The sequence below is a fragment of the Podarcis raffonei genome, chromosome 7 (genome assembly GCF_027172205.1).
Source record: "Podarcis raffonei isolate rPodRaf1 chromosome 7, rPodRaf1.pri, whole genome shotgun sequence".
Classification (NCBI taxonomy): Eukaryota; Metazoa; Chordata; class Lepidosauria; order Squamata; family Lacertidae; genus Podarcis; species Podarcis raffonei.
In genome coordinates, this window is record NC_070608.1 from 14,598,537 (window position 1) to 14,625,804 (window position 27,268).

At 45.0% G+C, this 27,268-nt stretch overlaps 2 protein-coding genes across 3 annotated transcripts in view; both read left to right on the plus strand.

Moving 5' to 3' along the window:
• ATAD2 (ATPase family AAA domain containing 2) overlaps window positions 1–4,232 on the plus strand; it is a 30,178-nt gene extending 25,946 nt beyond the window's left edge. Inside the window, exons 27-28 of one of the 2 annotated variants that reach the window (XM_053395326.1) lie at window positions 2,259–2,387; window positions 3,583–4,232. In XM_053395326.1, the coding sequence (XP_053251301.1) occupies window positions 2,259–2,387; window positions 3,583–3,615 (162 nt within the window). In that variant the 3' untranslated portion in view covers window positions 3,616–4,232. Of the gene's footprint in view, window positions 1–1,834; window positions 2,239–2,258; window positions 2,388–3,582 lie in introns of those variants that run through there. The other variant, XM_053395328.1, reaches the window with a different exon arrangement.
• A 1,771-nt stretch (window positions 4,233–6,003) lies between these two features.
• On the plus strand, window positions 6,004–16,429 carry ZHX1 (zinc fingers and homeoboxes 1). Its single transcript, XM_053395331.1, has 2 exons — window positions 6,004–6,464; window positions 13,281–16,429. Exon 2 carries the CDS (start codon window positions 13,517–13,519, stop codon window positions 16,109–16,111), a length of 2,595 nt encoding a protein of 864 aa, XP_053251306.1. The 5' UTR covers window positions 6,004–6,464; window positions 13,281–13,516; the 3' UTR covers window positions 16,112–16,429.
• Window positions 16,430–27,268: the final 10,839 nt, after the last annotated feature.

The window sequence follows — 27,268 nt, forward strand, 5'->3', positions numbered from 1 at the left end:
ATATTATGTCCAACATCTTGTGCCCATTTTATCATAGCAGATTTAACTGTTTCATCCTGAGTATTCCATTTCAACAGCAAGTTATACATCCTTGACAAATTCTTAATTTTGGGTTCTAGCAGTTCTGTTTCTAATTTTGATTTTTCCACCTGGAAGCCAATTTTCTTGTCCAGATTATATGCCTCCATTATCTGATGATAATGGAGCCAATCTCGCACTTTGTTCTTTAGTTTCTCAAAACTCTGCAGTTTTAATCTATCTCCATCTTGTTCCAAAATTTCCCAATATTTCGCCATTTAGCCTCCATATTGAGCTTTTTCTGAGCTTTGGCTTCCATCGGTGACAGCCACCTTGGGGTTTTATTTTCCAATAGATCCTTGTGCCTTATCCAAACATTAAACAATGCTTTCCTAACAATATGGTTTTTAAATGCTTTATGCGCTTTGACCTTATCATACCACAGATATGCATGCCATCCAAATACATTATTAAAACCTTCCAAATCCAAAATGTCTGTGTTTTCAAGAAGTAGCCATTATTTCAACCAGCAGAAAGCTGCTGATTCATAATAAAGTTTAAAGTCTGGCAGGGCAAATCCGCCTCTTTCCTTTGCATCCGTTAATATTTTAAATTTTATTCTGGGCTTATTGCCCTGCCAGACAAATCTTAAAATATCTCTCTGCCACTTCTTGAAACAATCCATCTTGTCCACAATTTGCAATGCCTGAAACAAAAACAGCATTCTCGGCAATACATTCATTTTTATAGCTGCGATACGGCAAAGAAAGTTTCAAATTTGACCATATTTCTAGATCTTTTTTCACTTCACCCCAGCATTTTTCATAGTTATCTTTAAATAAGTTCCCATTTTTTGCTGTCATATTGATCCCCAGGTATTTAACTTTCTTGACCACTGTTAAACCTGTCATATTCTGAAACCTCTCTCTCTCGGTTTGTGTTAAGTTTTTCTCTAAAACCTTGGTTTTTAACTTATTCAGTTTAAACCCAGCGACCTGACCAAATTCTTGAATCAGTTCTAAAACCCTTTTAGTACTAGATTCTGGCTCCTGTATAGTCAATACTAGGTCATCTGCAAATGCTCTCCGTTTGTACTGTCTAGCTCCGACCTGTATACCTTTAACCAACTGGTCCCTTCTGATCATGTTCAGCAAAACCTCCAGAACCGATATAAAAAGCAATGGGGAAATTGGGCAACCTTGTCGTGTCCCTTTTTCTATTTTAAATTCTTCCGTCACCACATTGTTCACAATTAATTTTGCCTTTTGTTCTGAATATATTGCACTTATACCATTTTCAAAACCTTGGCCTACCCCCATACCCTGTAAGTTCTTTTTCATAAAAGTCCAAGAAATATTGTCAAAGGCTTTCTCCGCATCCACAAATATCAAAACTGCCTTAGTGTTTATATTCTCTTGCAATTTCTCTATAATGTTAATTATGTTTCTCACATTATCAGAGAGATATCTTCCTGGGAGAAAACCTGCTTGGTCTTTATGTATCTCTTCCACTAACACTTTTTTTAGTCTTTTTGCTAAAATGTCTGCAAAAATTTTATAATCCACATTAAGCAGTGATATGAGACGGTAGTTCTTGAGCTGAGTCTTTTCAGTCTCTGTTTTCAGTACCAGTGTAATATATGCTTCCTTCCACGACTCTGGTGCCATTTTCCCCTGCATTATTTCATTACAGACTTCTTTCAGAGGTTGCACTAACCATTCCTTTAAAGATCTGTAGTATCTAGAAGTCAGTCCATCCGGTCCTGGAGATTTACCCAATTGCATGTTCTGAATGGCACCTTCTATCTCCTGTTCAGGAGATGGGTGCATGCTTTGGGGCAGGTAATATGGCCAAAACTGGCAGAAAATTCCTTTCTATGAGTTGAGCAATTAACTTATTTTAAATTATCTTCAAGTAGTATTTTGTTGCTAATGAGCTCCAATTCCCAGCTGGAAAATAAATGCTGTAACTCATTTGTTAAGACATTGTTGCTAGTCTAGTGAACTGAAATTCATGCATGCTTAGTATTTCTTGGACCCAAACTGGAATTAAATTTTAAAGAGCTTGTAGCAGTATGAATGGGAATAGAGAAATTCAGATACTTCATGCTTATACGCACCAGCCACTTAGACTTCTGCATTGTACCGCATGTCTCAATGTGTTCTTTACAACAGTGTACAATCAGTGGTTAATAGAATAAAGAAAAAGGATTGTTATTGTTTTAAACTCATCTTTTCCAGGAATTGCTGAAAACTGTTACTGAGAAAAGTAGGAACTACACTATACTTCAGTTGGAAAAACTTTATGCCTTGCTCAGCCAGTGTATTTATCGACATCGCAAGGACTATGACAAAACCAAATTGTTGCAGGTATGATATGTTACGGGTGTTTTCTTGTGATCCAATTGCATTGCTTTATAGATATCAAGACACTTCAATTTGTTGTGTTTTACATTAAGTTTGCTACTGTTCCATTAGTCTGTTTTAATGTCCTTTTTGTATGCAGACTGAGTAAGTCAAACTTCACAAATATACTGAAGCATTTGACTCCATGTTGCAATTTTCAATTGAGGTCATAGTCATTCATGCCAGTTTTTTCTTAAGATGTTTGTGTTACTTACAATCTACGTATGTCAAACTGTTGGCTTCTATAGTACCTTTCAGATTAGCATATATCGTGTCCTTATGTGATGGGTTATTCCATGGCAGTTGGGTTTTCCCTGTGGATGCTTTTCCATTACCACAGATTCTCCTCAGTTTTAAAGCATCACTGAGAACTGGAGATACGGCTGCTATTTAAATAAGCATTTTGTATTTCATATGCACAGACACACCACTCTGCCCCTGTTAAATATCCTGTTCTAGACAATATGGACCAAAGATTTTGAATGCAGGGGTGTAAAATTGGCATTGGCATTCATCTGTGTCTTGTGACAGTGGAGGAGTGTGCCTTTGGGGGTGAGGTCAAGCTGTTGGAAGGTTGAAGCACCTGCTGTGGCTGTAGAGACCAATGTGAGAGGGACATCTTTTGTCATAGGTGGGGCAGGTGAAGGTGTCCAGTTCTGCTGCTACAGATGCACCATGGCATTTCTTCTCTTGGTGAAATGTGTTAGGCCTTAATGTATTATAAAAGAGCAATTAGTTCAAACATAATGTAAAGCACAACATAACTACTAAAGTCCAGTGATGTAGCCTACTTTGCTCCTGCCTGCTAGCTTGTGTGATAAATGAAACACAATCCCTGGTATTTGTTGCTCCCCCCACCCCTAGCACGTGGAGGGAAGTGATTCAAATCTGTGCATTCACAGTAAGCTATTAACAATGTTTTATTTTGATATGTGAATGAAGCCTAAAATACCTAAAATAAGAACTCTCCCAACTATTATTGTTCCTCACCTTAAATTGAAATACAATAGATGAGACTGCTCTTTCCACTGAAAGCTTACAATGTAAATCTGCAAACATCACTTCTGGAGAATATAATTAGGTTACAAATTCATTTTGTAGAAAAGTACCTAATAAAATGCTGTTCGGTTTTGTCACTGATGCTATTATTCATTTTCAGGAAATGACAAGAGAAATTGCAGCCTTTACTTAAATCTGCTAATGAAATCTCCTAGTTTGAAATGTTATCCCCTATTAATTTGGGATCGAATACCTGCATATAAGAAGCCTAAATGTTCTTGATTCAACTCAATATGGATGTAAAAGCCAAAGACATTGAACAGGCTGGATGAAAGAACTAAAGAATGCAAGTGATCTGTCCACCCTAACAGTCTTCATACAGTATGCTTGGGGGTTTTTTCTTCTCTTTAAAAATAAGTTTGTAACTTTGTGGTGCTAATGTGTGTTTTTTAAAGAAAGAAGTTTGGTGGAAGTTTTCATTAAAGTTTTGAAAATATTTACACACATTACACCACTTTTCTCTGTAAAATGAATACATGCTAATTTATGTCAAAATGTTTTTCAATTAAATCATGTATATATGTTGAACCTCTATTAAAAAAATATATAGTTGGTGTTCTAAAATCTCACATGGGTTTTAAATGAGTGATGAGACATTCTAGTATTCTTATTTCCTCAAGTTTTTAACACAATCTATATTTCTATCACTGCACTAATTCTCTTGTTAATACAATCTGTAATCTCTTTGTTGTATAATATATGAATATGTTAAATCTTAATGGACAAAATAAATTTCTGTACTCTTTAAAAGTTGGCTGGCATACCTTTTTAAAGTTACTATTGCAGCTTAAGACATGGATTCATCCCTTCTTTGTTTTCTCCTGTTTGTAGTTTCTCTTTTTTCACAAATCCCAGCTCCTATCAGCTTCCCTCCCCACCTTGCGTTTACTGTTGTGAATGGCCTTAGTCAGGATCAATTAAATCTTTTTCTTCTGGGAAAGACCTTGAGTCCCACAAGTGTTAAAGCTCCTGCTTCTAGGCAAGCTAGTTGCCTCAGTGATAGGCAGCACCCGGTCACTTGCTGTTCTCTCCGTGACTATGTTACGACAGAAGTACCTTTGAATTTGGGTGGGGAACATTGTCCCAACAACATCTGCTTGGCAGACTAGATAAGACAATTCTCTCCAGAGCACCTGTTTGAGGGAGCTTTGGGTTTTGGCAGGGACAGCTCATGCAGCTGTGATGGAGCTTAGTAGTAGCTACAAAAAAAACCCCTGCTAGACAGATGCTTGTCATCCCCTCCCCCCCCCCCAGCTTTCCCCATGAGTCCGGAGGAAGCTGGAGTTTATGTTTTTGAATGAAGACTTTGGAGGGGTGGCATGAAATTTCAACTCATCCCACTTGCGTATGTGTCCTTGCCTGATCGGTTTATGGTAACACATTAGCCAAAGGGATAAATGGCAGTTTTGTGCCACTCGTATATAATACGCTCTCTGTATATGCTGTACTTGTGCTGTGTCTGAGCACCACATGAAAAATCAGTCCTAGTTTGAGAAAATACGTAGAAAGCATAGGAAGACAGGCGGTTCTTAAGGCATTGTTTCCTGTCTTACAAGTTCAGATCTTACACTTCCTTGAAAAAGAAATCAGATGTAGGCCTAACAGTTAAGCTTTAAACTTTAGATGTGATGCCTATGAGCTGATGGAAAACAATCCTATCAGTGGAATGGGGAGAAGTGATTTTTAGCAAATCATCCTGTGGGGGCCCTATACCTTCTTGAGATGGGGGGACGACTCTCCACAGATTTAGAAGGGGTGTGGGGCACAGCAGGGAGGGATCTCCAAATATTGCCTCCCTTCTGCAGCCAAATTTCTTTGTGTCAGCTGATAATTGCCAATGGATACTACTCTTAGTATTTCTGCCTGGGTTTTTATTTACATAGGGAATGCAATAGGGAAAACAGCAGCCGGAGAAAGGCTACACTGGGGACTTTTTAGTAGAGAAAAAAGGAGCCATGAAAGGTATATAACATGCATGGTGTGGGGAAAGCCAGTAGTGTTTTCCTCTTGAGCAACAATACTAGAACCTGGAACAAAACCCGACCTGATTTTTGCTGCGGCTGACAACCAACAGAGTCCTGCATTCTGCAATTCTATGGAATATAGAAAAAACAGGGCGCTCATCGCCAGCCAGCGGGAGCAGAGCGCTCTCCTACCACCAGTTTGTTTTTTAACCACCCTAGACAGCAGCTCACGAATTCCCAGAAAAGCCTGAACCGCTGCACTCCTCCTTTTCAGAAACTTAAAAGGCAGATCCTCGTGCATGTGCGTAAGAAGGTGGCGCAAATAACGCAGGTGCATTGAGTAAAAAATAAAATGTCACGTGCAGTTCTGCTTTTCACCCTCCCCTGCCCTCGCGGCGCGATTCCCTATGGCCAGCGCCAAGTCTCTCCGGGGCCAATCAGAGGGTTGCTTTCTGTTGGGTCCGCTACTTGCAACTTGGGGCTGTGACCCCACCCACTCCCTCGTTTCCCACAGTCCGGGGGGGAGGAGTTGAAGGCGTGGGGGGAGAGAAACCGTCTTTCAGGGTTTCCATTGGCTCCGCCCTTTCTCCGCCGTTCCTTCCGGCTTCTTTCTCTGGGTTGCCTGTGGGCGAATGTGATACTTTTTGCACACATTCGCAGTTTGCTGCGGCGCTTCCCTCCCCCCCTCCACTTTTATTGTTTTTTTTAAATAGAAAATATTCATTGATGTCATCGGGTGTAGAGGGAGGGAGAGGAACGAACCTCTAATTTTCATGCTGCATGGGGGGAAAGTGAGCGAGGGCGGTGGGCTTCTCTTCTCTGTTTTTATTTTATTTTTAAAGTCTTATTCTTTAAAGTGCTGGCTTCCAGTTCAAAGTTCACAAAGCATCGCTTACCCCTCCTCCCCCTAAAAAGTGCAGTAGGTTTTTCTCTTTTTTTAAAAATGCAAGATGGCGGACTTGCACTGAAGAAGCAGAAATGCAGAGGTCTCTAAAAGCTGCTTGCAAAATATTGCAAGGTAGGGATTTGTTCGTTCTTTAATAATCTTCCGGGTGAGTGTTGCGGGATGGCGAGAGGGGTGGGGGTGGGTGGCTGTCCCTACAGGCGTGAAATGGCCAGCAGACTTTAAAAAGAAAGAAATGATGGGCTAAGTTACAAAAGCGTTTTCTTCTTCCATGCAGCAGTCCCACAGTCATCGCCTTCGGAGCTAGCATTTAGGAGATGCAAGCTGGCCTCTAATTGTCCCTCAGATCTTAAAAAAACACTCTTTTGGAGTCATGGGGCGAGGAAATGAGAAACCCTGTTTTCTGCTTGGTGTCCCCCTATTTTATTTTTGTTTTTTTTGTGGGGCACTGTGTGAGAAAACGGGGGTTGCTCTAATTAGGAGGATAAATCATTTGGGGAAATGTAGCTAGAAATAATAATAAAAGAAAACCACATTAAAGGGATAGCTCTCATCGCAAATGGAAAATAAATATTATTGTTGGTGGCAATCTTTCGATATTTGTTGTGGCTTTCTGGTCAATACTCCTGGCCTCTATTGTTTGTGGGGTACATGTGGTGTTTGGGCTGTATGGTGCTTCTGAAGGAGTTAGGAAACTGGGTAGCGGAGAGGTGAAGGTGGTAGTCAAAATTTGGGCCCTGTGGTGAAAAAGAGAGAGCTTCTTAACTTAAAAAAACAAAACAAAACCCCCAAATCCTGCAATGATCCTTGACAGTTCCATTTCTCTCTGCATTTGCCCTGAAAAAACACGGGGTGCAATTATTTTATCTAGCACAGATTGTACAGATAACCGTGTGTGTGTGTGTGTGTGTGTATTTTAGGTTGGGAGTAAGGGAGCTTTTTGTGTTTTTAACTTGCCCCTTACAACATCCATTGAGGAGGGAGTGGCTCATGGTGGGGGGAGCATAGCTGTATGTGTGTGTTCACCAACAGGCTACAGGGGAAATTAAACCAGCCAAATTAAATGTGTCACATTTGTGCTGCACCATTCCTCTGGGGTGGAATCTGGGGCGATCTTGCAACAACTCTCTTGAGGGTGAGGTAAGCCTGGCTTGCTCAAGCGTATTCAGCTTTATGGGTAAGTAAGCAAGGATTTGAACCTCTAAATCTGACCTCCCAGCATCTAGCCACTGTACGAAAGCGTACAGGAATCGTAGGATTTAGAGGCCCAATTTGCGTGAACAAGTTACCCTCTTCGGTTAACTACTTGGAGGTTTGTGGAATTGTGTGCAAGCCTGCAGAGTTCTTTCCTTTTGACTAGAATTAAATCTACGCTACAGCACCATTTGTACGGCAAGCACATGAAAATTTTTATTTTTCAGGCTGCCTAATATCTCCGCCCTTGTCGTTGTGCTGGATGATGCTCCTCCTCCTGCCCCCAAGAACAGATGGATGTAGCGCTGGAGTCTCTAAGGAGACTTAAAATAAGTTTATAATTGCAGACAGTCCCCTAGGCTTCCAAAAGAACACCTGAACTCAGCAATAAGTGCTTTGCTGCTAGGGCTGGTTTACCTTTTGGGGTTCCTTAGCTGCCTGCCCAGTCAGCTAAAACCTTTTATCATCTCTCGCCTTGATTTTTTTCCTCTTCCCTTGTTGTGCATCTGCCACTTCTTCCCAGAACTCTGCTGTCAGCTTCACTTCCCTAACCCTCTCCTGACACCCCATTCTGCCTTCCTGTCCCCTTCTTCAAGCAACACGGGAACCCCCTTAAAAAAACACAACAACATAGGAGTCAAACCCATTGGTCCATCTGACTATTGTTTACTCCAAGGCGACATTGACGCCATACAATTCAAAGCACTATGGTATTATTTTAAATAGTCATGGCTCCCCCCCCCCCAAGAATTCTGGGAGCTGTAGTTTGTTATGGGTGCTGAGAATTGTTAGGAGACCCCTGTTCCCCCCACCACCACAAAGCTACAGGTCCCAAAGTGTAAGAGTCTCCACAGGGAATCTTAGGAATTGTGGATGCTTCTAAAGGGAGGTGTTAAAAATGATAGCATTCAATGTACCCAATAGCCTCAAATCACTGGGCATCCTTAATCACTGTTTGAATGAAATGCTCTACTTTGCTTTGATATAAGTGGGTAGGCTCTAGATCAGGGATGGAGAACCTTTGGCCTTGCAGATGTTGGTGGACTATCTCTCCCAGCATCCCTGACCATTGGCTATACTTGCTGGAGCAGCTGGGTGTTGTGGTTCAATGACATCTGAAGGGCCACAGGTTTCCCCTGTATAGAGGAAGGAACACAGATTGAATATTGGGCTTTGCTTGACCTCTGGGGCTACGCTGGACATTTGCCATGGAACTTGATGGGGAAAGCACCCACCCACCCCACCTCCACTTGAGGCCCACCTACATTTCCTAATGGGTCTCTCAGATTTCAACCAACCATTGTGTTGTCAGATGCATCCAGTGCAATAAAACAGAGGTAGGTAGCCGTGTTGGTCTGACGCAGTCGAAATATATATAAAAAAATTGTCCAGTAGCACCTTAGAGACCAACTAAGTCTGTTCTTGGTAAAAGCTTTCGTGTGCATCTGAAGAAGTGTGAATCTGAAGAAGTGTGCATGCACACAAAAGCTTATACCAAGAACAAACTTAGTTGGTCTCTAAGGTGCTACTGGACAATTATTTTATTATTTGTTAATATATAAAACGGAGTGTGAGCTTTGCAGTTTGGTATCTCTAAAGTGGTACAGTGAAATTATCTAACCTGCAGGTCCTGATTAGATGAACTTATGACAATGGTTCCCAATTGATGGTGCGGACCCTAAGGATTTTTTATTATTATTTTAGTCTTTAAAATATAAAGTGGTATAGAAATGAAATTAATAAAAATAATAAGAAACACTTTGGTGGGCGGAGGGCAGGAATGGCACCTAGTCATACCATTGTGTGTGGCAACCACAACCTAGGTTTTTCAGCTGCCATTTGGTGATGAGGCTATATATCTGAGTTTCTAACATGGCGTGTAACCCACCCAGGGGATCCCCATGGCACATACCTGTCAACTGTCTGGGACATCCTCTTTTGGGGGGCAAGCACAGCTCCCCCAAACGTGCAAAATCGCAGCCAGACATGCATCTTGTGCAAGATCGCGGTGCCCAAAAAACCACATGTGTTATGTGACTAATGCAGGCATGTGGTCTGGAAAACGCACAGCCCAGTATTGCGCTGGGACAGGTTGGCAGGGATGGTGGCACCATTCACATAACAAAAACTACCAACATTTTCAAAAGCAGGGGGGATCCATGGCTTGGCTTTTGGAAAACGGGGTTCGCAATACGAAACACATTGGGAACCGCTGTTCTGTGACATCTGTCTGCTGCCCCACAACAGAAATCTAATGAGAAGGCTTTGCTCATCTGTTTGTGGAATTATCCTGAACCACTTCTCTTGGCGGAAGGTTGGAAGAGAGATATGGATGGTGGGTTCAGAGCCATCACCAGTTGCCCAAATTTATGCCCTTCCTCCTGTTAGGGAAGGAACAATAACTTGGCGTTAGAGCACTCATTTTGCATCTGTTTGTCGGCCACTTGTGACCAAGTAAAGATGCCTGGGTGTCAGGATGGGCCTGACATCTCCACCATCTGGAGGTGATCCTTGGATCTTTACTGTTTTTACACACCAATACCTCAACCTGTGGCAGGGACGCGGGTGGCGCTGTGGGTTAAACCACAGAGCCTAGGACTTGCCGGTCGGAAGGTCGGCAGTTCGAATCCCCTCAATGGGGTGAGCTCCCGTTGCTCTGTCCCTGCTCCTGCCAATCTAGCAGTTCGAAAGCACGTCCAAGTGCAAGTAGATAAATAGGTACCGCTCCGGCGGGAAGGTAAACGGCGTTTCCGTGCGCTGCTCTGGTTCGCCAGAAACGGCTTAGTCATGCTGGCCACATGACCTAGAAGCCGGCTCCCTCGGCCAGTAAAGCGAGATGAGCGCCGCAACCCCAGAGTCGGTCACGACTGGACCTAATGGTCAGGGGTACCTTTACCTAACCTCATCCTGTAGAAGTTATGTTTTATCTGCACAGTCAGAATGAATTTCAGGAACCAAGAAGCTTTTCCTGTGCAGCCTAAGCAGGAGCAGTGAACAACATTATAGTTAATTGTTGTTTCTTGTCTTCACTTACCCCATCCTACTGCCCTGCCCACAGTTGTGAAGAATATTCTTAGGTTATGAATGATCTGTGCCACCATTAAGAAAAAGAGGTCGGAATAGGCCAATATCTATGTGGATTGTCCCTGGATCAAGTGACTTTTCTTCCTTAAGTTCTCAAAGTTCTTAACTTAGCTCAAGGTTGTCTGAACTAGCCAGATGTTTAGCTGAGAATCAATCAGTCAGTCCACCATTTGAAAAATAAGACTTTAGAGCCATATTGCCCCAAAATGGCAACTAGACATCCAGTTTTGGTGACTGTAACCTTAGTTTAAGGAGCCATTTGGCTCCTAGCTTATATATGGTGAGTTTCTTGAAACTGTTTCCCCTCTTCCTCCTCCTCCCACCCCCAACTTCCAAATTTCTTCCAGTAGCACCTTAGAGACCAACTAAGTTTGTTGTTGGTATGAGCTTTTGTGTGCATGCACACTTCTTCAGATACACAGATTCCAAATTTCTAAAATCAGAGCCTTGGTTTCATGCATAGGTAAAGGTTAAGGGACCCCTGACCATTAGGTCCAGTCATGGCCGACTCTGGGGTTGCAGCGCTCATCTTGCTTTATTGGCTGAGGGAGCCAGCGTATAGCTTCCGGGTCATGTGGCCAGCATGACTAAGCCACTTCTGGCAAACGAGAGCAGCGCACAGAAACGCCGTTTACCTTTCTGCCGGAGCAGTACCTATTTATCTACTTGCATTTTGATGTGCTTTCGAACTGCTAGGTTGGCAGGAGCAGGAACCGAGCAACAGGAGCTCACCCCGTCGTGGGATTCGAACCGCCGACCTTCTGATCGGCAAGACCTAGGCTCTGTGGTTTAACCCACAGCGCCACCCGCGTCCTCGGTTTCATGCATACATCGGTCCAGAAACTGACCTGCAAACAGCGTCTAGTCGATACAGATTCATATTGAAAAGTACTAAGCATCATTTTCTGCATAAGTAGAAATTGTGACAATTAGGAGTTTGGTCACTTTATCTTGTGTATTAACCATTTGGTGGCGGTAGAGGAGTAAGGCTTTAGAATAAAAATTGGTGACTGGTTCTTGCAACCAAACCTGCAAATGTTATGAACCCACAGGGTATTTTTTTTACTTTCCTGTTCTGATTCCTATACGTACTTGGCCTGGAGCAAGGAGTTTGCAGGATGTTGAGCGGTACAACAGTGTGGTTTGGGGGAAATGCCCTAAATCAGTGTTTCTCAAATTTGGGTCTCCAGCGGTTTTTGGACTACAACTCCCATCACCCCTAGCTAGCAAGAGCAGTGGTCAGGGATGATGGGAATTGTAGTCCAAAAGGAGAAAGAGACCCAGGTTTGGGAAACATGGCCCTAAATTTTTTTAATCCAAGGACTACGTTACTTTCTAGGCAAACGTACCAGCGGGGGCTTGGGCCAGAGCAAAAGTGGGGGGAAGTAATTAATGTAAGATTTGTCCTTATGCACAAGGCTGGTTTCTACACCCACTCGCACACTGCTCACTATCTGCTGTCCTGGCAACCCAAGAGGTCTTATCATTGTGTCAAGGACAGATTCCAGCCAGACAAAGCATTCAAGGAGGATGCAGAGCATAGCAGAGCCGTTGCTTAATGGTAGAACACATCATTTGCACTTGGTCAGTCTGCAACATCTCCAGGTAGGACTGGGAAGTACTATGTGTCTGAAATCTTGCAGGGCTGCTGCCAGTCAGTGCAGACAATACTGGCCTAAATGGCCCATTGATCTGGACTCTGCATAAGGCAGCTTTCTGTGCTGCTAATATTAGTAAAACAGTAGCTAAAGGGTTGGATCTGGACTTATGAGTACTGATGAGAGAGAAATAATCTAGCTGAAAATTATGCTAAACAAATGGTTGAAAGGGGTGGGGTGGTATCTGAAGCATAATCTATGCCTGGATTTTTATTTCACATTCTATGTCCTTTTAAATGTGTTTGTGTGAGGAGGGGTTATTGGTTTGGTTGGTTTTTGTTTTGCATTTTTATACTGCAAACCGCCCTGATATCTTTGGACTAAGTTCAGTATGCAGTTGTACCTTGGATCTCAAATGCCTCAGCTCCCAAATGATCAAAACCCAGAAGTGAGTGTTGCGGTTTCCAAACGTTTTTCAGGAAGCTGAACATCCGACAGGGCTTCCAATTAGCTGCAGGAGCTTCCTGCAGCCAATCAGAAGCCGTACTTTGGTTTCCAAACATTTTGGAAGTTGAATGGGCTTCCGGAATGGATTCCGAGGTACGACTGTACAAATGTAATAAATAAATTAATTAAAAATTCATTAGGCATACTTGGAGATAGGTCCGTTGAAATCAAGGGAGTGTTAGTCTACGGTTACCAGATTTTTTTCAATGAATCCGGGGACACTTTTCAACTTCAATAGATTTTGCATGGGGGCTGATCTGTAAATCCAGGGACTGTCCCTGGGAAACGGGGACGTCTGGTAACCTTACGTTAGTCCCGTTGAGTCATCCCTGAAGCCCCATTCATTTCAGTGGGTCTGCTCTAAGTATGGCCACGTTGGGCTCCAATGCCAAATCCATAAAACAAATACAACAAATTGTAATGTTAGGGATGAACCAAAATGGATTGAAAGGGTCAGCAGGAAGATATAATTCCAGAGGTGCAAGGGCATTTGGTTTCACACAACGGAAGCAATGCATTTTAAAATTTTCTTTCTTTCTTAATGCAGGTGGTAGACGCCGAAGTTAAGAAGCTGCTGCTTGTCCTTTTATCCTTTGCACTGCAAGTCGCCGTCTTGCCTTGTTGCACTACAGAGATGCTGCTAACGGGCTGAATAATGCTGAGAACCTGCCATGCGATGACGGAGAACCAAAAGCCATTATCGTAAGACAATCCTCCAGGAAGCTTGACTCGGAGCAGGAGCCGCGTCAACTCAAACCTGCCAAGTCTCTTCGCCGCAGCAGAATGGCAAGTAAACGGAAATCCACCACGCCCTGCATGGTCTTAGCGAGTGAGCCAGACCCAGACTTGGAGGTGGTCTCTGACACGGAGGAAGCACCGGCTGCGATCACGCCAGCGGGGAGCATCTCGAGCGACGAAGACTCTCAAGAATATGCAGACTCGGACAATCAGCAAAAAAAAAAAGTCGAAGGGGGTTATGAATGCAAGTACTGTACGTTCCAGACTCCAGATCTCAATATGTTTACTTTCCACGTGGATTCTGAGCACCCGACCATCGTACTGAGCTCCTCCTACGTCTGCCTTGAGTGCAAATTCGTCACCAAGAGGTATGACGCCCTTTCGGAACACAATATGAAATACCACCCTGGAGAGGAGAACTTTAAGCTCACCATGGTGAAGCGTAACAACCAGACCATCTTTGAGCAGACAGTGAACGACCTCACTTTCGATGGGAGTTTCGTCCAGGAGGAGAAAGCAGAGGAGTCGGAAGCTTCCGAGGGCCATCTGTCGGGCATCTCGATCAGCAAAACCCCAATTATGAAAAGGATGAAGAATAAGAACGAATCGAAGCGGATCGCCGTGTTCCACAATGCGGCGGAGGATGGTGCTGCAGAGGAGAAGGATGCTGAGTCGGACCCAGAGTGTGAGGAAATCGTAGAGAAACCGGCTCCTACCGTTTTGGACCCCAACCCAAGTAATTCACTGGCGGCAGAAACCATTAGCACGGTTGTGAACCCCACGACAGTGATCCAGCCTGCGCAAGTGATTACTACCATCACGTCTCCGCAGAACTCAAACTTGATTTCTAAAGTCTTGATCCCTATCAATAGCATTCCGACCTATAACACGGCTTTGGATAACAACCCCCTCTTGCTCAACACCTACAACAAGTTCCCGTACCCGACAGTGTCTGAAATCGCACTTCTAGCCACGCAAGCGAAATACACCGAGGAGCAGATCAAAATCTGGTTCTCTGCCCAGCGCCTGAAGCACGGCGTCAGCTGGACGCCGGAGGAGGTAGAAGAAGCAAGGAGGAAGCAGTTCAATGGCACCGTGCACACTGTCCCTCAGACCATTACGGTCATCCCAGCACACATTTCGGCAGCCGGCAACGGCCTGCCTTCCATTCTGCAGACCTGCCAAATAGTTGGCCAGCCGGGCCTGGTGCTTACACAAGTCACGGGTGCCGGTACGCTTCCGGTAACTGCCCCGATCGCGTTGACGGTGGCCGGAGTCCCGAACCCGGCCCAGTTGCAGAAAGCGCAGGTGCAAGCAACTCAGCCCGTTACCGAAACCAAGCAGGTGGCTGCCGTCCCGGCCCCTCAGCTTACCAAATCGGAGGTGGTGGCGGCGGCAAACGTGGACGTGGTCGGGGGACGTACAAAGAAGACCAAGGAGCAGCTGACGGCGCTGAAGATCAGCTACCTGAAAAGTCACTTCCCTCTCGATTCCGAGATCATTCGGCTCATGAAAGCGACGGGCCTGACCAAAGGGGAGATCAAGAAGTGGTTCAGTGACACCCGGTACAACCAGAGGAACTCGAAGCACAACCACTATAACCATCTCAACAACGACTCCTGCACCATTGTGATTGACTCGAGCGACGAGACGAACGAGCCCTCAGCGCTGGTGCAGCCGCAGCAGAAACAGTCGTGGAATGCCTCTGACCTCAGCCCCCAGAAATTTAAGGAGAAGACTGCCGAGCAACTGCAGGTCCTCCAAGACAGTTTCCACAACAACCCTGCTCTTACAGACGATGAACTGAACAGGATACGGTCGGAGACCAAGCTGACCAGGCGGGAGATTGATGCTTGGTTTTCGGAACAGAAAAAACCGAACGTTCCGCAGGACGAAAGCGAGGAATTGGCCGAAAGTAATTCAGGAAGCTTGAAGGAAGCATCTGCTGAGGCCTGTGGTGGGGAAGGAACTGGAGCCCAGAAGTCAGGGAAGCTGTCTAAGAAGTCGCCGGAACAACTGCACATGCTCAAAATGTCCTTCGTCCGGACGCAGTGGCCGTCCGCGGAAGAATACGACAAGTTGGCAGAAGAGACCAAGCTCCCCCGGCCGGAAATCGTTAGCTGGTTTGGAGACACGCGTTACGCCTGGAAAAATGGCGGCTTGAAATGGTACTACTACTACCAAGGGGCCAACGCGAGCGGTATGAATGGCCAAGGCTATTCGAGGCGGAGGGGGAGAGGACGGTCGAAAGGCCGAGGGAGGGGAAGGCCTCGTGGGCGGCCAAGGGCCAACAAACGGATCAGGCCTTGGGACAGGACGCCGATCATCAAATTTAAAACTGGAAAAGCCATCCTGAAGGATTATTACCTGAAACACAAATTCCTTAACGAGCAGGACCTTGACGAGCTGGTGGCCAAATCGCACATGGGATACGAGCAGGTCAGGGAGTGGTTTGCGGAGAAGCAGAGGAGAGCCGACTTAGGCCTTGAGTTGTTTGAGGAGGAAGACGACGAGGAGGAGACATTGGAAGAGCAGGACGACGAAGACGAAGGTGAGGCTGAGGAGGACGAAGAAACAGACGACAGCGACAACTGGGAGCCTCCTCGACACGTTCGACGTAAGCTCTCGAAATCGGACTGAGGTTCCAGTTCTTTGGGCGTGGGGCGTGGCTGTGTGGTGCCAAATGATTGACGCTGTCCCTCCAGTCCTGGTGGCCCCTATAGATTCCTTCCACTTTTGGAAGGGGGAAAATGAGTCATTGACTCCTGTAGCAATCGCATATTTGCTCCTTGGTTGGCCGAAGTGAACAAGCAGTCCCGGGATTTGGAATTTACAAATCTGGCTCTCCTCCACATCTCTGCTGGCTAGGCTGCACCACATAAGGGACTGTTGGTTTAATGGCCTTATGTTTGATTCCAAAAATCCTTTAAGGGTGCAGATGTTTTTTTAAAAATAAAATAAAGAATCCTCTTAACCACAGTAGGAAAATTAACTGCAAAACGATGTTTGAAAAACGTGCTTCGTGTTGCAAAACTGCATGTCTATTTTCCTTCCTCTGAGCAGAAGGACAATTTTATTTTATTTTTCCAGAGAAAAACAAGATGGGTTGGGGGTAAAGGATACCAAAGGGCAAATAGCAGCAAAAGCGTGTGAGGATGGCTTGCGGTTTTTGTGTGTTTTCTTAGGACAATAGAGGAAAAGGAGTACCATTGTTACATCCGAAGCCTGTGTGCTAGGTTTACAGAAGTCCTATTGAATGTGTCTCTCTAGCTGTGTTCAGGGAGCTTGGGTTGGAAGTATGCTTTTATATTAAAACTAATCAGTGTATATCATATTTAAATACTAGATACGATTAATGCAGCCAATACCAAAACTTGTCTTTGACCGTGCAGTTCTTTTGAAATCGCTAACAATAATGGCTTGCCTCCGTACAGAAAGGTTCCCAAAAAATATGTATAGCAGGCTTCTTTAAAGAAAAGAGCAAAGCTTAAAAAAACAAACAAACACAACAACCGTCTTGGTTTTTAAAGAGCAATGGCCAAATACTTTAGCCTGGGGGAGCCTGGCAGTTCCCAGCCTAGACATCATCTCCTCTACTTCTCTTCTCCATTGTGACTCTTCCCACCCATCACACCATCAAGCAACTTGGACTGGGGAGAATCTGCCTGTACAACCTGTAGAACACATACTGTTGGGACTCCAACTCCCATCAGCCCCAGGCAGCATGGCCAATGGTCAGAGATGATGGGAGTTGTAGTTCAGCAACATCTGGAAAGCCGCAGCTGGCATCCCGTCTATCATGGGAAATACGCCAAAAAGCATCCTGTGAGTCACGGTAGCTCAGTGGTTAGAACGTGATGCTGATAACACCCAAGTTTGCAGGTCTGATCCTTGTAAGGAATGCCTGCATATTCCTGCATTGCAGGGGGTTCAGCCTTTCTCAACCTGTGGGTCCCCAGATGTTGTTGGACTACAACTCCCATCATCCCTGAGCTCTGGCCTTGCTAGCTAGGGGTGATGGGAGTTGTAGTTCAACAACATCTGGGGACCCACAGGTTGAGAAAGGCTGAACTAGATGGTCCTCCGAGTTTCTTCCAACTCCAATAATTCAAGATATGCCACCATTTTCAGGTTAACCTCCCTGGCGGAAGGCCATTTGCCAGCTTAGAAGGGGCACCATTTGCTTTCTTCCAGGCACAAAATGGGTGTAAGGGGTTGAATGGGAATAATGACAAGAGTTGGATGGGAACTGCCAATTCTTGGTTGAGAAGAACAGTGGTTCCCAAATTCCCTCTATCAAGGAGCTCATGGATTTGAAGTCCCACGCCCAGTATAACATAAGACCAAGCAAAGCAGCTCAGCTAGCGGAACTTGCGCTGGGTCTGTAGTCCTGCAACCGGGCAAACTGAGCAGACAAGGTCAGGCGGAACCCAAGGTGTCTTGTGTTGTGTGCTGTGCTTCAAGCGGCATAGAGCAAAAAGAACACAACAAAGGAACCAGCGGCCTGTCTCCTTGACCCTTCTTGTGGTCCAGCAACATTGCCCTGCAAATTCTGTGGAGATGAGTTAACAGGGGAGCTTACAGTTTCCCGGGACATTTAGGGACTTTGAAACAGGTTTGCAAGCTGGAGAGAGAGCGCAGTCTGAGATCCAGACAAGAACACTTTGGGTTTATTTTTACACCCCTTTTGCTTTGCCAGTGTTTGAATTCATACACGGTTTAAAATTGTGACATTTCCTGCCTTTCCAGCACTGGGTGTGTGGCTAAATCTCCTGTGTGGTTCCGCGTTGCCTCATTTGTCTTCCTTTGCAGTTGTAGCTCAAGCAGATGAATTTGCACAGCTAGTTGAACCAGACTTCATGGTAACTAATTCAGGCAGCCAATTACTTCTGCAGCTTTGCAGCGCAGCCAAGCATTCTTCTTTCCAGTTCAGTTCTTTACCTTATTTATTTTCTTTAACTTGCCAGGGGGAAATCCTTTGTGGCATTCAGCGTTAGCCTCCAGAAAGCTGCCTTTTCCCAAACCTTTGACAGGCCAGCTTAAAAACCATGCACTGGAATTATTTGTCAAAATTAGCCAGCTTTCAAACGGGCCTGGTCCAATGCAGAGGCAGTGCTAACGTCCTGCAAACCATGGTTTACAACTTCTAAACCAGCCTTGAATATATGTGTTCCTCCTTGCACCTTCCATGTGCACCGACCAGGTTAACCAGGTTTCGGGTGGCGCTGTGGGTTAAACCACAGAGCATAGGACTTGCCGATCAGAAGGTCGGCGGTTCGAATCCCTGTGACGGGGTGAGCTCCCGTTGCTCAGTCCCTGCTGCTGCCAACCTAGCAGTTCGAAAGCACGTCAAAGTGCAAGTAGATAAATGGGTACCACTCCGGCGGGAAGGTAAACGGCATTTCCATGCACTGCTCTGGTTCGCCAGAAGCGGCTTAGTCATGCTGGCCACATGACCCAGAAGCTGTACGCCAGCTCCCTCAGCCAATAAAGCGAGATGAGCGCCACAACCCCAGAGTCCGCCACGACTGGACCTAAAGGTCAGGGGTCCCTTTACCTTTACCTTTAACCAGGTTTTCTTAGGACAGGCTCATTCCAAACTATCATTTCAAACTGGTTTATGAGTGGACTGTTGTTTTGCATCTGCACATACGAAATGCTAAGTCATGGTTAAAGCCAGTCAGGGAAGGGAGATGGAGAGTTGCTTCAGAAAGACTGACTGCTGGTGTTTAAACCATGGTTTACAGGGAGCCGGTTTTTCATTTTCACTTGTTTCCAACATCCAATCCCTTCTCTCAATGCTTTATGCGCAGGGGCTGGTGGTTGTGGTTTTGACACCGTTCAGGGTGCTGACTTATGCAGTTTTTGTGGAGAGGGCACAAGAGGGCATGATTCCTGTGTTTTGTGCTTTTAATGTGAGAAAGTAATCACAAAATTATTTTTCCCTTAGTCTTTCATGTGACAAACATTTCCCCTCCTCACAGCAGAAGCAGGTGGTTTGAGCTTCGGTCTCTCCCCCCAGCATGGTTAAAAAAACCTCCTGTCTCCAGGACACATCTGCAAAAAGAGTATTGTGAAAATGATGCAATTAAAACCAAACTGTCACAAGGATTTTGCCATCTTTTAAGGGGGTGGGACTTAAAGATGAGACTTTGGGTCCCTTCCAACTCTTATGATTCCAGTTCAGTAGAAGCGAACTTCGATACTGGCACTTGTTTTTGAAGCTATTTTGGTTCTGGCAGCATGCCATAGGAAATAAATTCTCTCGAGGGTGGCATTTCTTTATGAGCGGCAAGTTTTGTTTGTTAAATTGTAGGCTGTTTCACACTTTGCCATCTCGAGAGAGAGGGAGGGAGGGACCTGTGTTGAGCTGTTGGGAATAGGCCTATGTATTTAAAATGTAGTCAAGTTGGTTCAGAAAGCAGGTCGAGTCAAAATCTCTCTTGGTTGAGAAGACAGACTACAGGCCACCTATTAAGACATTTTGGGTGCTTTTGAAAATTAGGAGACAATGTATGTCCGTCCCCCAAGCATCACCACCAATTTAAGAGCAAGTTTAACAGAGGGGCACATGGATTTAAAAAATGCCACGTAGAGAGGTCCATGTCTTCGCTTCTTTCATCAACCAAAACTGGAGAGGGCTTGGAGGTCAATGGGGAACTCGCAAAGAACTGTCCACTCTGCACTAGAGAGATCAACTCCATGTATTTGAGATCTGTTGCCTGAGGCTGCTCATACTAGATCTCTTTTGTTTGCTATTTTTGTTCAAGTGTGTTGTGTGGGACCCAAGCAGCTTCCCTTTCCAGCAGCAAAAGCATTTTAGCACTGATTAAATAAGCCCTCCAATGTAGTGATGCCGTTTCTGTTTGCGTTCCTGTTTTTTAAATGGGGGTGGTGTTTTGTTTTGTTTTGTTTTGCAAAGCTTCTTTGGCCTGACGATACCCGTAGGATGTTGTTTCAGCTTGCATATGTTTACAGCCCAGCTTTCCCCAACTCCGCTTAAAAAGGAAAATATTGAAAAATGATAGCGTTGCAAGCACAAGGTTGCGAGGTGACGACCAGCACTGTGACGAGATGAAGCGTGGGGCTGCCTGTTATGTTGCTCTTTTTCAAAGTGGCTTCCTTCCTAATTTCTGGAAAAACTCTGCTCAGCAATTTGCTATTTTTCCTAGGAAATGTTTTGGGGTGTAATACAGGGTGAGAGAATTGCACTGAGCTCCTCAAGGGTCCCCATATTTTTCTTCCATGGAAAGGCTGCCGCTTTTCCTGCACGTACACTAAGCATATTATTTATCCTGATTTGCAGTTTGCAATTACTGTGTTGCGATTTATTCGGGATACGAGAATGGTGCTTTGGTAATTGCCAGTAAAGATTTAAGCAAGTTGCTAAATCTGTTTTTCCTGGTTTATTGTAGTAGCAGGTGACCCACTGCTGTTACAAAAGTTTTGGGATTTTTACTTGACTGGTGCACAGTTTTCACCCTTCCTTGCTTCCCAAAGTGATGAAGGTGAAAACAAGTTTTTTGGGGGGGCGGGAGAGGCAGGCTTGCTCATCTATGGTTTACTGTGAATGATGGTGGTCCTTTTGTGAAAGCAAGAAAAGAACTGGACAGACCTAACCCCAGGACTGGAATATGCCACAATGATTGGATTGTCCACGATGTGCCAAAGTTTTTTAAAAATAAACACTTCTTCAGACGGCAAAGGTTCTGCACTGTAATATGACTGGTTCAATGACAACTTGTACAAAGGAGGGTGGGGAAAATCTGGTTTTAATACAGACCGTTTTTATTCTGCTACGCGGAGGGGAAGTTTAATGTTTTGAAGACATTTAATTGAGAGGAGAGTTGGTGACCCATTTTTCATCTGGCTTCTACCGATAAACTATGTTCTTGGTATATAAAGATGGGCTTTAACTGCCTGTGTTCTTTGATAATGTGATTTAAGCTTATAGCTTTGAGTGACCAAACATTTTACAGAGTAAAAGTTCTTAGAAACAAGTAAACTTAATGGCTATTTTCTGTGTCTTATTTATCAGGATTTGCAGTTTTTCTTTTTTTAAAAATGGTGGAAGTTGCAATGGACTTCCATACACAAGCATCTGCAGTGCAATGAATTGGTATGTAGGTACGGCTTGTCTTCTAGAGCAGATGTCTGTCGCTTTAAGAGATTTGTATTATTTCGGAAAGACCTGGACCCTCTCTTTATCCACACAGCTGAAGAAAACACGACAGGGCTGGCAACCCAGGAAGAAGTGCCCAGAGGCAGCTGCAGGAATAATAAAAAGTCTGCGCCAAATATGTCAACAAAGAAATAATATCTGCTTGCTGGTGGTGTGTCCCCCCTCCAAGATGGAAGCAGGACGGAGCCAGAAAGCATGTTCATACAAACAGATAGCCTTACGTTCCTCCCAGCATGTTCTTGGGATGTACAAACTCGTACATGCCTTGCAGCCAACTGATTTTTAACTGGGGGTATGTGTTTCTTAATGGAGCCATTGCCTAAGGGCTGGTGAAATTGACCGCCCATTGAATGGTCTTCCTAGCAAGGCACACTGAATACAGTGGTACCTCGGGTTACAGACGCTTCAGGTTCCATACGCTTCAGGTTACAGACTCCGCTAACCCAGAAATAGTGCTTCAAGTTAAGAACTTTGCTTCAGGATGAGAACAGAAATCGTGCTCCGGCGGCGCTGCTGCAGCAGGAGGCCCCATTGGCTAAAGTGGTGCTTCAGGTTAAGAACAGTTTCAGGTTAAGTACGGACCTCCAGAACGAATTAAGTACTTAACTCGAGGTACCACTGTACCTTCTATCATTGTAACATTAACCAGCGTTTTCTCAAAATTCTGCCACTAAATCAGGGGGGAAAGACCTGTAACTGCCCAGATGTTGTTAGACTTCAACTGCCCATCAGCCTCAGCCAGCATTGCCACAAGTCTTGTTGGGAGTTGAAGTCCAGCACCTCCTGAGTTAAGCTGCACCCCCTAAACTGTTCATATGTTTAGTGCTGGCCCCATTGTTTCAACAATGAGAATATGTTTCAGCAACATGTTTTAAGGATCAGGCTATCTACTGAATTGTTATTCGGTGGTTGAGTTGGTTTTTGTGTATGTTTACAATAGGGTGGCAGGTAGGTTCTATTGAATACTTGTAATTAAAACAAAAACTCCCCCATGAGCTATGATTGCTCCTCTTATAATCTTAATGTGTTTGGATTTTCTTTTTTTCTTTTGGCCAATTGTGATCTTCTATCAGTCTGTAATTCTTAACATTTTCCGTACAGTGGTACCTCAGGTTACAGATGTTTCAGGTTACAGACTCCGCTAACCCAGAAATAGTACCTCAGGTTAAGAACTTTGCTTCAGGATGAGAACAGAAATCGCGTGGCAGCGAGAGGCCCCATTAACTAAAGTGGTACCTCAGGTTAAGAACAGCTTCAGGTTAAGAACGGACCTCCAGAACGAATTAAGTTCTTAACCCAAGGTACCACTGTACTTCAAAAGTTTGTTTAACATGTTTTCATATACTGCAAAATGAGGCCCTTTAACACATATATTATTACCCATTTCCACTGCTGTAATAGCCACCTGCCATTATAAAGAGTTTTGCATCTGCATTTCTTTTTACAGGGAGCTGAGCTGACATTTGCTAGCTATGAGATAATTGGGGAGGGGAATCAGTCCATATTTTATTTGCGTCTTTTCATAATAAAGGTGAGCACCCTGTAGCAATTCTCTTCCACTGATTTTCCACTTACTTCTAAGTGAAAAATGAAACATAATTGCAGCAACGAATGCCTTAATAGACCAGCAAAATCACATTGCCTATCCAGAAGGGAACACATTATATTAAAGACTTCAGGCGGCAATTCTGTAGGTCGGTTGATGCAAAACATTGTAGGCCTCTGTCTCGAGAGACAATGGAGTGGACCTCCAGGGGTGAAGCCAAAACTCTGTTAGCACCAAAGTGACCTCCCTGGGGTGCAAGCCTGGGTAGTGTGTATAGAGGTCCTGGGGTGCCCACCTGAGAAGACTCCCTTTTGGCCTTGCTAATGTGGTCCAAAGGAAAGCAGAGCAATACGTTTGGCACCAGCTTGGCTGTAGGAGTTGCCAGAAGGAGGCTGGTACAAGGCACCATCCAACCATCTAAGGGACTCCACTCTGGGTTTGTGTAGGGTTCACTCCTTCGCCTTTTCTTTTCTCAAAGTTATCCTTCAAGACTGGAGGTTTAGGTGGTTTTACCTTCTCCTAGATGGGCTACCTTCTCAGGTGGACGAGACCCATCTGCTCCTCACTTCCCATGCAAATGACATCTAAAGTGGCCAGTCCTCAGAATATAACATCACTACCATCCAAATCATGCGACGCGGGTGACGCTGTGGGTTAAACCACAGAGCCTAGGACTTGCTGATCAGAAGGTCAGTGGTTTGAATCCCTGCGACAGGGTGAGCTCCCGTTGCTCGGTCCCTGCTCCTGCCCACCTAGCAGTTCGAAAGCACGTCAAAGTGCAAATAGATAAATAGGTACCGCTCTGGCGGGAAGGTAAACGGTGTTTCCGTGCGCTGCTCTGGTTTGCCAGAAGCGGCTTAGTCATGCTGGCCCCATGACCTGGAAGCTATACACTGGCTCCCTCGGCCAATAAAGCGAGATGAGCGCCGCAACCCCAGAGTCGGCCACAACTGGACCTAATGGTCAGGGGTCCCTTTACCTTTTTTACCATCCAAATCTGTTGCCTTGGACATTCCTTAGCTATGGATCCCTGCTGGCATTTTCACTATCAGGAACTGCCTTTACACTTTTGACACACATCACAGTATGGAGTCAGTACCTGTGATGTTCCTGCGACAGCTATATGGGTGATAGGTTGGTATTAATTTTTTTTTGAAGGCCAGGCTTCTCGCTTGTGTGTCTCACTGTATAAGACAAGCTTCCTCAACCTCTGTCCTCCAGAAGTCTCGAGACTACAATTCCCATCATCCCTGACCGCTGGTCCTGCTAGTTAGGGATCATGGGAGTTGTAGGCCAAAAACATCTGGAGGGCCGAGGTTGAGGAAGCCTGGTATAAGAGAACTCACAGTAGGCACTTAGCTTTTGTTACCAGATGTAGTGGTTAAGAGTGGTAGACTCGTAATCTGGTGAACCAGGTTCATGTCTCCGCTCCTCCACATGCAGCTGCTGGGTGACCTTGGGCTAGTCACACTTCTTTGAAGTCTCTCAGCCCCACACACCTCACAGAGTGTTTGTTGTGGGGGAGGAAGGGGAAGGAGAATGTTAGCCGCTTTGAGACTCCTTCGGGTAGTGATAAAGCAGGATATCAAATCCAAACTCTTCTTCCCCTAATTCCTCACTTCTACAATCATTCCAACTTTCACTACTCTGCTGGGATAGGAACAGGGAGAGAAGATAATGAGGGGGGGGTGTCACATGAAGATTGCATATGCTTCAAATATCCACGGTGCTGTTGAGCAGCTGCTATCATTTGCTGAGTGCCAGTGGGAATTAGAAATCCACAGCAGCAAAGCAAATCTTGAAGCCACTTGAGAAAGTGGTCTCAGCCCTTGGCAAACTGGTTCACAGGAAGTCCTTAGTGGCTGATAACTGCTATGCTTGGTACCCAACAATCTGATGAGCCGCAGCTGCGATGCACAGAACCACCACCAAGAAGATAAGAACAGCCCTGCTAGATGAGGCCAATGCCCCATCTAGTCCAGCATCCTGTTCTCACAGTGGCCAACCAGCTGCCTGTGGGAAAGCAGCAAGCAGGATTCAAGCACAAGAGCACTCTCCGTCCTGTGGTTTTCTTGTTGTTGTTTAGTCGTTTAGTTGTGTCTGACTCTTCGTGACCCCATGGACCAGAGCACGCCAGGCACTTCTGTCTTCCACTGCCTCCCGCAGTTTGGTCAAACTCATGTTCGTGGCTTCGAGAACACTATCCAACCATCTTGTCCTCTGTCGTCCCCTTCTCCTTGTGCCCTCCATCTTTCCCAACATCAGGGTCTTTTCCAGGGAGTCTTCTCTTCTCATGAGGTGGCCAAAGTATTGGAGCCTCAGCTTCACGATCTGTCCTTCCAGTGGGCACTCAGGGCTGATTTCCTTCAGAATGGAGAGGTTTGATCTTGCAGTCCATGGGACTCTCAAGAGTCTCCTCCAGCACCATAATTCAAAAGCATCAATTCTTTGGCGATCAGCCTTCTTTATAGTCCAGCTCTGACTTCCATTCATCGCTACTTGGAAAAACATAGCTTTAACTATACAGACCTTTGTTGGCAAGATGATGTCTCTGCTTTTTAAGATGCTGTCTAGGTTTGTCATTGCTTTTCTCCCAAGAAGCAGGCATCTTTTAATTTTGTGTCTGCTGTCACCTGTGGTTTTCTAGCAAGTGGTATTTAGAAGCATTGCTACGTAGGCAGAGCATAGCCACCACTGACAGCCCTCTCCTCCAGGAATTTATTGAATCCTCTCTTAAAGTCATCTGCGCTGGTGGCCATCACTGCTTCCTGGGGCACTGAGTTCCATAGTCTGACTTGTGTGTCCTGAATCTTGCCATGTTCAGCTTCACTGGATGTCCTCCACCTGTCAGCTTGCCCAATACTCAGGTATGATCTGCAGCAAATATATCTCCTCAGAGTGTTGCAGAAGAACAATGTCAATCAACATCTGATGATCTTCTACTGGTCAACAATAGAAAGTGTCCTTTCATGCTGCATCACGGTGTGGTACGCTGGTTTGACATCAACGGATAGGAAGTGCCTACAGAGGGTGGTGAATACAGCACAAGATGATATGGGCTGTCCTGTGAATCCGCTGGATGAAATAGCGGAAGAACGTTGCCTCAGGAGAGTGAGGAAAATTCTCAGGGATGATTCACACCCTGGCCGGCACTTTCTTGATCTCCTGCCCTCGGGCAGAAGATATAGAAGCATGATTAGTGGCACCAACAGGGTAAAGAACAGCTTCTATCCGTGGGCTGTTAGGCTGCTGAATGAAAAGATAACAACAGGGCAACTGACTTTCGGGTTTGGTGGGTGTGCGTCAGTAAACGAGGGGAATTAAGAATAAGAGAGCTGAGTGGGGGGTGCTTGTGTAATCTCACTGTATACAAGTTGTGCAAGTGACAATAAAGTATTTCAATTTCAATATTTCAATTTAATATATATAAGTTGTAAAAAGCAATGACAAACCTAGACAGCATCTTAAAAAGCAGAGCTGTCACCTTGCCAACAAAGGTCTGTGTAGTTAAAGCTAAGGTTTTCCTAGTAGTGATGTATGGAAGTGAGAGCTGGACCATAAAGAAGGCTGATCGCCAAAGAATTGATGCTTTTGAATTATGGTGCTGGAGGAGACTCTTGAGAGTCCCATGGACTGCAAGAAGATCAAACCTATCCATTCTGAAGGAAATCAGCCCTGAGTGCTCACTGGAAGGACAGATCCTGAAGCTGAAACTCCAATACTTTGGCCACCTCATGAGAAGAGAAGACTCCCTGGAAAAGACCCTGATGTTGGGAAAGATTGAGGGCACAAGGAGAAGGGGATGACAGAGGACAAGATGGTTGGACAGTGTTCTTGAAGCTACCAGCATGAGTTTGACCAAACTGCGGGAGGCAGTGGAAGACAGGAGTGCCTGGCGTGCTCTGGTCCATGGGGTCACGAAGAGTCAGACACAACTAAACAACAACAAGTTGTAAAACTATTTCTGTACCCTCGTGTCATAAAAGGTCAGGGCAGTGTACGAAACATCTTTAAAACCCCCACAGCAGAGTGGCTTGGCACTCATGCGCTGCTTGCAGCAGGCTTCCCA